This window comes from Amphiura filiformis, chromosome 4, assembly GCF_039555335.1.
Source record: "Amphiura filiformis chromosome 4, Afil_fr2py, whole genome shotgun sequence".
NCBI classification, from domain to species: Eukaryota; Metazoa; Echinodermata; class Ophiuroidea; order Amphilepidida; family Amphiuridae; genus Amphiura; species Amphiura filiformis.
The window spans coordinates 24,163,160-24,172,931 of NC_092631.1; the positions used below are offsets into that span (position 1 = coordinate 24,163,160).

Here is a 9,772-nt window from a genome sequence, read left to right on the forward strand (position 1 = left end):
GCTCTCATTGGTGGCCTTCTTTGCCCGGTCCTCTACCGTAGCGCAAAAGGCCTGTCCAAAGAGTAGCCCCTGTCCCACCGAGTCTGACTTCTTCATTGCTTCAGCAAAGTCGGAGCCATAAGTTGACTGGAGGGACAGACAGGCATTCTCCGGCGGCGAGATGACATCCTATGGGCTAGGCCCATAGAACTCTCGTTGAGGTTAGCTGTTAGCACCGCTAACAGATTAACCTCGCGGAAGAGTTCGGCGTTGCCCGTGGTCGTTCGCTACCTTCCTACCGAGGTGCTCGGCAAGCGTGGTAGCGACGCTAGAGACTCTGATAAGCGGCGTGCTCGCTTATCGATGAGCTTTAGCTCCTCCTCCCACTGGGGGAGAAGCGACCCGTCGCCTTGGCCGCTAGCGGCAGGCGCTGGCAACGCCTGGATCCATGTCAGGGACCCTGAGGTAGGTTTCAGTAGTCCTCCTGCGAAACACGCAGTGGAAGCGTGCAAGCACGCGGCGTCAAGCTCCAGCGAGCCTGACAGCCCTCTGAAACCTACCCTTGAGGTCCGCCCGGGGAATGCAAGTGCGGGCGACCCTTGTGTGGACGCGCTAGCTGGGCATCCTACTGAAAAGATGCCCTGGTCCTCCTGAACGGACTCCTCCTGAGAGAAAGCCAGGTCCAAACCTTGGGCCACACGGCTCATCACCTCAGCGGTGTCCGCAGGCAGACCATTGCTAGCGAGTTCCTCACGGGAAGCGGGGAAGGATACCTGAAGCTACCTGCACAGCCTCATCAGACTGTGAGTCGCTACTGGTTTCATCTTCCGACTCCTTTCCCTCGCCTTCAGACTCTGACTCACTCTCTGATGAGGAAGAGATCTGACGACGGGCATCTGAAGGTGGACAGGGAGGTGTCGCCACCGTGTGGCTAGCCAACTGAACACCAGCAGAAGAGGGAGTACTCCCGCCAGACCCCGAGATGCTAGCCATAGCACCCCGGGATCTGCACGCTCTCGCTGCTGTCGCCCTAGCCATAGCAGCGTGCGGCCTACCCTGAGCTGTATCAGGGTTAGCCACTCGCCGCCCAGCCTGGGTAACAGCTGGTGGTACTGCTTGCCCATCGCTAGGCGGCACTTGCCACGGTGCTAGACCGTGGAAGAAACCACCCTGCGGCGGATACCACGGGGCATACCCTGTCGGTAGCTGACCCTGAAAGGATCCGCCACCAGGGAAACCCCATGGAACAGCAGTACCAGTACCGCCTCCCCCCCCTGTTGCCACAGAGACTGTGGCAACCAGGACGAGTACTGCGGTACCTGCGTGGTTGTAGCGTAGGTGCCCGGTAGGGCTCCGGCTCGTACCACTGTACCCATGCCTCACAGCGTTCCCGCTAGAGGATCAAGCCGTGTATGGGTACCCGCTATACTGGCTGTCCCTTGGCTAGAAGGAGCTTGCCTAGTATCACGGGTAGCTGAGCGTGTATACCCCGATCAGTCACCTCGCTACCTGAATAGGCAGTATCAATCAATGGAGCCATGCTCCGCTGAATAGATAGTGATCGATCATAAGAGGGTAATCGACCCATTGACTGTAATGGATCACCCACGCTCTGCTGGCTCTCGAGGACATAAGTGGGTTGTTGATCAGCCAGGCTGTTCAAACTACCTACCCTAACCTCTTGAGCCTCGCCCAAGGTCGCTGTGTGTGGCGGACCACTCACGGCAGCTATGGGCGCGTGCCCAGTGGCTACCACTGAAGTCGAGCCGTAGCTCGTCTCGGTAGCTGCCACCGTTTGCACTTGGGTCGCTGTCCCGTGAGAGACTGCGAGCCCACCCCCGGTATAGCCGCTAGCCAGTCCCGGAGGACAGCCGGCAGCCATTCCAAGGCCCAGGGCATCACTCGGCGGTCCCGCCATGGAACGCTGCCGTGTGACAACCCCAGTTGGTTCTGCTAAGACTACACCCGGCGTTAGCCCCGTATCGTCTCTGCTAAACCCATGCACGTTTTCATTCGACCCTTGCGGGAACGAAAGGCGTGCTGCGTGCCGTGGATCAATCCAGGCAAGCCGGGTGTTCCACTGGCACGCTGCGTGCTGCAGACCGGCCGAGGCAAGCCCGGCGGTCCGTTCGCACGCTGTATGCTAGGATTCAACCCAGGCACGCCCGGGGTACCCTTCGCCTACTGTCCGTCGCCGGCTACTTCGCGGGTGCTAGACCCGCTGTTCGCCAGCAATAGACGGGTGTCCACCTGCAAGAAACTCGCTAGAGATCTCACTGGTAGACTGGTACTCGCCTGTTAGGGCAAGTACCGCCCTGCTGCCTGCTACTAGCTTAGACGTTATGTCAGTGCTTTCGCTGGCTGCTAGGCCTTCGGGCTCGCTAGCAGTCCCCGGAGGGTCCGTCTGCTTGCCCGGGACCGGAGCCCCAGAGGTTACCTTAGCGTGGCCCTTGCCGTCGCAGCGCTAGTACCTACCATATCAATCTTACCTGTAGGCTTCTGTTTCTTGGTCTTCGTTTTCTGTCTGTGTCGAAGACCCAAACGAGCGCTACTTTCTAAATCCTCAAGTGAATGTCCGATAAGCCTATGCAAAAGAAGCACACTTATTCGATTTAGAGCAATCCCTGTGGGTGTAGCAGAGTGGATGCGGGTCCCACTCTGCCACAAGGAAGGGCATGATTGACAAGGCCTGGACATTGTAGTAATCGGGGCGATAGCACTACCCCCAACACAAGCTCAAGCCCAATAAACAGACCCACACGCACAGTGGCTGTCGCAGATGTAGTGGTATGATATAAAAATATATGTACAAAGGGATGAAAAACTGAAAACCTTTTGCTATAGATTTGTCAGGCTGGTCCTTCGAAACCCACCGAACTCTTAGCAGTAACTCGTCATCAGACGCGTACTGAAAGATATAACGATAGAGCACACCATAAACATAGCGATAATCACTCACCATACATGTATACACAGTACTGTACAAACATCTATTGTAACTTACTAGTCTGCTATAGTTGTTTTACGTGAGAACAAAAATAAAATGGCGTCCTAAGGGCGGCCATTTTGAAAAACGTGTGTCCCGTGATACTGAACGGAAACACTCATACAAGCTAAGTTTTTGGATCGTTTTGTCACTTTTCTAGCGAAAAATGTCGTCAAAACTATCTCCCTAGCGTACTATACTGGTTGGTTTTTACCTCAGGTGTAACAAACAAACTGTATATCTCATCCTTTGGTTCGTAATGATACTTAGCGTTGGTAAAGAAAAATCCACACGTCTTTCTCATCAAGAAACCAAGGATGTTGCGGGATGATTATTGTGTGTGACGTCACCGGATGGGTGAGTCCACTCGGGGATCGGGGTTTTTGTTATTTATTCATTTATGTGGGACAAAATGACTATTGGTTTTTCCGCATCTCGGGATCGATGCAAGAAGTATCTTAATCAACATCGAAACGGTAAGATCGACCGTGTACTGAGTCTTACCATGACAACAGAAAATAATAAAAAACAAAAGTTTGTAACAACAAAACACTGTACAAGACTCGTCAAACTGCCTAAAATTGGCAATATGGCCCTCTGGTCAAAAGGATGGCCACCTCTGTACTAAATGCTTTAAGGTGTAATCCCTTTATTATCTTTTGTGCTTATCCCTTTCACTGTTTTTTTCATGTCACAATATCACATTTCCACGGCTCTATTACAAGGATATGATTATCTGGAAGACAACGACTTAGCTCTAAGACATTGTTTCTGTTGCTGCATTCATATATGTAAACTGTAATGCAATTGTTGTTTGAAGAAATGTTACCTGATAATCTTGTCTACATGAGTGCTACCTCTGAAGGATTGCTTGGAGGGAGTGCCAGTGGCAGCGCCAGAAATTTTCTGGGGGGGGCAAAAGGGGGGAAGAGCCTCCGACTGGGGGGGCATTTTCACCTAATTTGTGACCATCCACCACAAAGTGGTAGTAAAGTCGGCTCTAGGTCATTTTCTGTTTATTACAGATTTTGAAAGGATTCTTTTTCAGCTTTAAAATGACACCTCAACCAGCTTCATTGGACATCTGAAAGTGAAGTTATGGTTCACCAAAGGTCAAATCCCTAATATATTTTACATAGAAATCCATATACTGTTTTTGATTTATCTCAAAATGGAAAATGCCGACTTTACGACCAGTTTGTGGTGGATGGGCACATTTTAGGTAAAAAGTGGCTTTTCATCCCTCTGGGGGGGGCAATGGAGAGGGCAGAGCTTCTGTCTGGGGGCATTTCCCCATGCCCCCTCCCCCGTAGTACCGCCACTGGGTAGTGCACTACCACAAATCTATTTTGATGGTAAATAATGCGGGTAAGGGTCAGGTTTACTTAACCCGATACTTGTCCACACTGGAGCCAAATCTAACCTATCTTGGAGGTAGCTTCACTAACTCAAAGGTAGAGCTTACCTCTAATGTCGTCTGAGCAACCCTATACAATACATGTAAAATAGATGAAATGGATCCCTATGTCTCTCACCCGCTTGCCTACATACCCAGCTGACTGGGATAGCTTACTCGTACTTTTAATTATAGATTGTAAGCCTACGAGCTATGTCTCCAGCTTCGTTCAATAATTACTAATCTCTCTCTCCTTCACCTTCTTTCTTTATCATACAGACATATCTTAGGCTTTAGGAAGATCTTTAATGTGGGTGTGGGTGTCAGATTCATGTTCATTGCATTGCCAGGATTGGACATTTGTCCGCACTTGAAGGTGGGATAACAGAGGAATGTCCTCATTTCTATTCCTGTGTGTCCGCTTTTAAACACAGATTTCTTGTGGGTGTTTACGCAACAAAATTGAGTTATCATCAACCCAGTGCTCTTGGAGCACTAAACCTATCTGTAACCCCTATCCTAACCCTAACAGTAACAAAGTTATAGTGCTCCTGGAACACTCTGTGTTATGATAACTCATTTGTTTGTACACCCTAATTGCAAATGAGAAATAACCTAATCTAAACAAGGATTTTGTACAATCAAAACTATGCTCCAATCTGTGGACCCCTTAAAGTTTTATCCCATAGCTGCAAAGAAGACATGGTCTTATATGGATTTTTACATACACTGGTAGGGAAAAGGAACATTAGACACCCACGGTTAGTGGGTGACCATGGTTATCAGGGTGTGCCCTCGTTTATCTATGTTTAAAAATGCACGCAGGCTGTATTTACCACTGGGCCAGATGGGCTTTTTAGCCCATGTTATGGGCCAAAATATGGTACAATTGTACAATTTTGCCCCCAAAAAGGTAAATCTGCCCCTGTATGCACATCCACCCCGACATAACACACGCAAACCCACCCCTGTTTGTAAATACCTGCAAACCAGGACCTCATTCTGCATATGATTTGATCTATCGGAGGACACAAGACACCTGATTTCAATCAATACACCATGGACCTACCCCACACACACACAACAACTTCCTATCCAACCGTGACTCGTCCTGAACCCCCCAAAAGTGGACCACATTTACATGCATCTTTGCATAATTTGCATTGTCCTGGTTATAGCTAGCAGCCGTGGCTGTCCACGGTTGCAGGAGTGTCCACAGTCTCTCTGTGTGTATTCTAACATAGGTCCACCTTTGCAGGTAATTATATGCACATACGAACCCCACCCACCTACACCATTGCACACAATTCATCAATGGTCATTGCAACAAAAAGATATTTCTTACAATCATGATATAATAAACATTTGGTCAGCAAGACATCAAATATTCAGATCTATATATATTATCACCTGCATGACTTACCGTTGTGCTATGTTGTTGTGCTGGATATGCAGGGTAAGGCTGTGGAGGTGGGAATCTAGCGGACGACGTAGCTGTCGCTGCCATGTGCTGCTGCCTACTTGGGAAGAACTGTGTTAATCCTTGAGCTGATGCCGCTGCAGCCATGGCGGCAGCCATCGCCGCCGATTCTGCCACATCACCGATCCTGCCGACGGGTATGTCTGGGGGTACGTCTGTGGGGACATAGCTCGTTTATTCGGATAGATAGGCCTCTGCTGTTGTGCCACTGATGACTGCTGTTGTTGATGCTGTGTATGCAAGAGAACAAGAGATTTGATATCAGTACACGATTGGTAAATGACCTGTGCGAGCGCTAAGTAGTAAGTCGTCAGTCAATGTTATACATGGTGATGAGGATGCTGCTGCCGTAGCGTTATACATCTTAAAGGGAGATTCCCAATATTGAACATACGATGAATATAAAAGGTCAAAAGGTTACGAGGTCAGATCCATAGATGCATGGAGGATTGATTTTCCATGTTATGCATTTGAATCTCTCAAGGCACAGTTCAGTTGTATTTCAGTGGTATAATCATAACTTACCATCTGGTTGGATGAGAGATGAGGTTGAAACAAGCAAAAAATACACAGAATCGATTTGTAGACTTAATCATGCATTGAGATGATCACCAATTGTAAGCTGTGTCTAATGTGCATGGGTATGCAATGTACAACTACTAAAAATAAAAACAAATGAATTGACTTGAAAACATATTCCTTAAGCATTCCTTTTAACAATCAGTTTCTAAAACTGATGTTTTCACCTATAAAAGATGGTGATATTATAAATAGTTTATGCATAATTCTCTTATCCCAATCTTTGATGTCCTATTTAGATAAACTGACCTATTATAATAGTGTTGCAGCATTAATGGGTTTGGAAGGAATTGTCAAACATAACCTAAATGTACAAGTGAATGTTTCCATATTTAAAAACTCCAAATTCAGATTTAAAAACTCCAAATTCAGATTTATGCCTCCACCCCGGTTTTACATAAATAATGTTTGGCCCCAGTTCTAGGTCCCCATATGCATCTGCCCCTGGCAGAGGACGTGTGAGGGTCCGGGTGGTAAATCATTGGTTATTGATATAAAAATGCGTTTGCCATGGAAGTTCACCCATTTTTGTTTTTTTGTGCCGAATAAAGATGTAATGCGTTGTTATCAGTCAAATTCATAATTATAATTAATAATTAAGAGGGCAAAATAAGTAATATGTAGGAATGGATATATAGCGCTTTGCAATGAATCTCTTCATAAACTATGCAGAACAACCAAAACCACGAGCGTTGGTACCCTATCATTGCGTGTTCTTTTAAAATAAATTCTTGTTTATTTCTATAATTTGTGAATCAGGCATTAAAACACACTTAGGCCCTAGCAATGTAGGCCTACACAAGTTCGAACGAGACTTTTTATCTTTTGACGCCAGTATTTCGGTCAAATGCCAAAATTGATTGCTCAATGAATCATGAAATGAGAGCAATACTACTTTGATGATACCGATCTCAAGTGGATATCAGCCAATGAAAAAGTATTCACGGAAATATATTTGTGGGAGTTGAATTTTGTTGAACTCGACAGATATATATTTGGTGGGTCACCGTGGGTGGTCTCATATATAACACTTGTGAGGGCTTAATTGAAGTTATTGAACTATGCCATTGAGGTGAGGGCATTGTGGTCCACAGTGTAATGCACTATTTACTGCACTGGTTTAAAGGGCCACCACATAATCTAATTCTTAATGAAGGCAGCTATTTTATCTATACCTGCCCAATATGACTCCACACTGAATAAAGTATGGATATTGAATGTCTGATGAAGCATACAATGCAGTAAAGATGCCTACCCAACACTGGGTTCTTGGTTTTAAAGGGACAACTCACTATTTACTTCACTGGTTTAAAGGCCCACATATATATGCATTGCATGCAACCTACAATTCTGAGTCAAAAGCAAATTTTTGGCTATCATTTGAAGCCAAAGAATAACTGCAAACCTAAGATAATTCACATCCACATCAATGGTCCGAAATCATGACCATGTGATGTGGATATGGCATCTTAAATGATCAATGCTTTGTTTACTTGAATGCAAAACAAGTTTTTTGTGAGTTGCGAACATATCAGGTGTAATTATTGGCTTAAACAGAAGATACGCTCTTTATGTTCCATCACATGGCAAAAGGTGACCAGGGCAACAAATGTGCATGACGCGATCAAGCAAAATCAGTCGGAACTCGGAAATATTGATTTTGAGATATAGCCAAACAAAGAAAACATTTCCTTTTGTTTCTATTGTTTTGGAAACTCTTTAATTGCTCATATCTTTGGAACTGGTTGTTCAATTTCAATGGGGCTTTCTGCAAAATCCAACTTTGTAAATGCTTTTTACTATCCTATAAGACACTGAAAATTTAATATTTCCGAGTTCCGACTGATTTTGCTTGATCGCATCACAAATGACAAGCAATCTGACTTACAGTAGTAAGTAGTAGTAGGCAATCTACTCTAAACTTTAGTCACTCTAATGCTAAAATGACATATTGGGAACCCATATGAGAGGTAACACAATTCACCAACACCCCCCCTTCAGCCAAACACTGGGTCTCCAATGTATCATACCAAAGTGGTATCATTCATGTACAACAATGATGCCAAGCTGACTGTCAACCATGCACCTGCCACATACATTGTATCTTGGCACAGACACAACCATGATGTACAATTCTATTGCTACAGATCCCATCATATCATCTGCCCCATTATTCTAATTGGCCTGCAAGAATCATTCTCAAAATATTGACAGATGAAATTTGGGCTATTCCATTTGAAATCCACACTGCCCCTGTGGAAGATTTGGCTAAAGTCTCACACAGAGGGAGTATGAGTTTTGAACACAACAGACAATATAAGGTAACTTACCTTTTGAAATACTCACTCCAGTTGTGGAAGATATATAAAAGCCATATACAAGGGGAGTATTGGTTTCAAAATGATTAACTCTGGCCAATTCCATTTGAAAAACATACTCCCTCCTGTGGAAGATATTTCCAAAATCTTCCACAGGGGTAGCGTGGATTTCAACTGGAATAGCCAAATGAAACACATCTCATTCACCCAAAATGACACTCAAACATTAAGGATACATCATCTCTGTCTATAGCTACTTTTTTTGCTCCTGTTTCCCCAGGTTCCAATTTGATACCCTAACCCTATCCTTAACCTTTACACTAGGTGATTGGAGTAACCCGACCGACCCTAAAAATAGGCCTGACCCCTAGACTTTCTTTCTTATTTTGTTGCAAAAAAAGAAATTTTTTTAAATTTAAATTTAAATTTTAAAAAAAATTCCAAAGCCTTTTATTATTCGTGATTTACAGTTTAAAATGTGTATAAAATTTTGTTGTTTTAATTGCCGACCGACCTACCATAATTTTTTTATGGTACGCCAATCAAACAATTTTTTTAGGCCTGACTCTAATTTACCCCAACCCTAAATCTAAGTCATAATAAAGTGAGCTAATAAACAAATAGTAAGATCACTTTCTTCTAAACCTTCCAAATTTACATAGAAATATCAATATTCTAAAAATTCTATTCCTTAAGATTGGAAATATACAATTAAAATGGAAACAGAAATCATCAAGAATTAGCCTTTCAAATTATTATAATTGTAAGTAAAATTTCAATCTTCTAAAACTCCCTTTAATCATCTACAAATTTGTACTCTTATAAAATGAATGAAAAAAAAAATGAAAAAAAAATGAATGAATGAAGATAGATTTTTGCAGCAATAATTTTCTCCCAAATCTGCTGGGATCTAATACTAACTTGTAATTATTTCCAGCACTCATACTATTACTATGAGTCAAAATCAGGCTCATTGCCAGATCTTTTTCATCAGGGTGCGGATAGAGAAATCTTCATTCTGCCAAAAGCAAACC

General features: G+C 44.3%; 1 protein-coding gene across 1 annotated transcript in view; it reads right to left on the reverse strand.

Annotated features, from left to right (window-relative positions):
* Positions 1-5,928, reverse strand: part of LOC140150075 (RNA-binding motif, single-stranded-interacting protein 2-like) — a 321,704-nt gene extending 315,776 nt beyond the window's left edge. The window contains exon 1 of the mRNA XM_072172077.1: positions 5,785-5,928. Within this exon, the coding sequence (XP_072028178.1) occupies positions 5,785-5,928 (144 nt within the window). The remainder of the gene's footprint in view (positions 1-5,784) is intronic.
* Between the last annotated feature and the right edge of the window lie 3,844 nt (positions 5,929-9,772).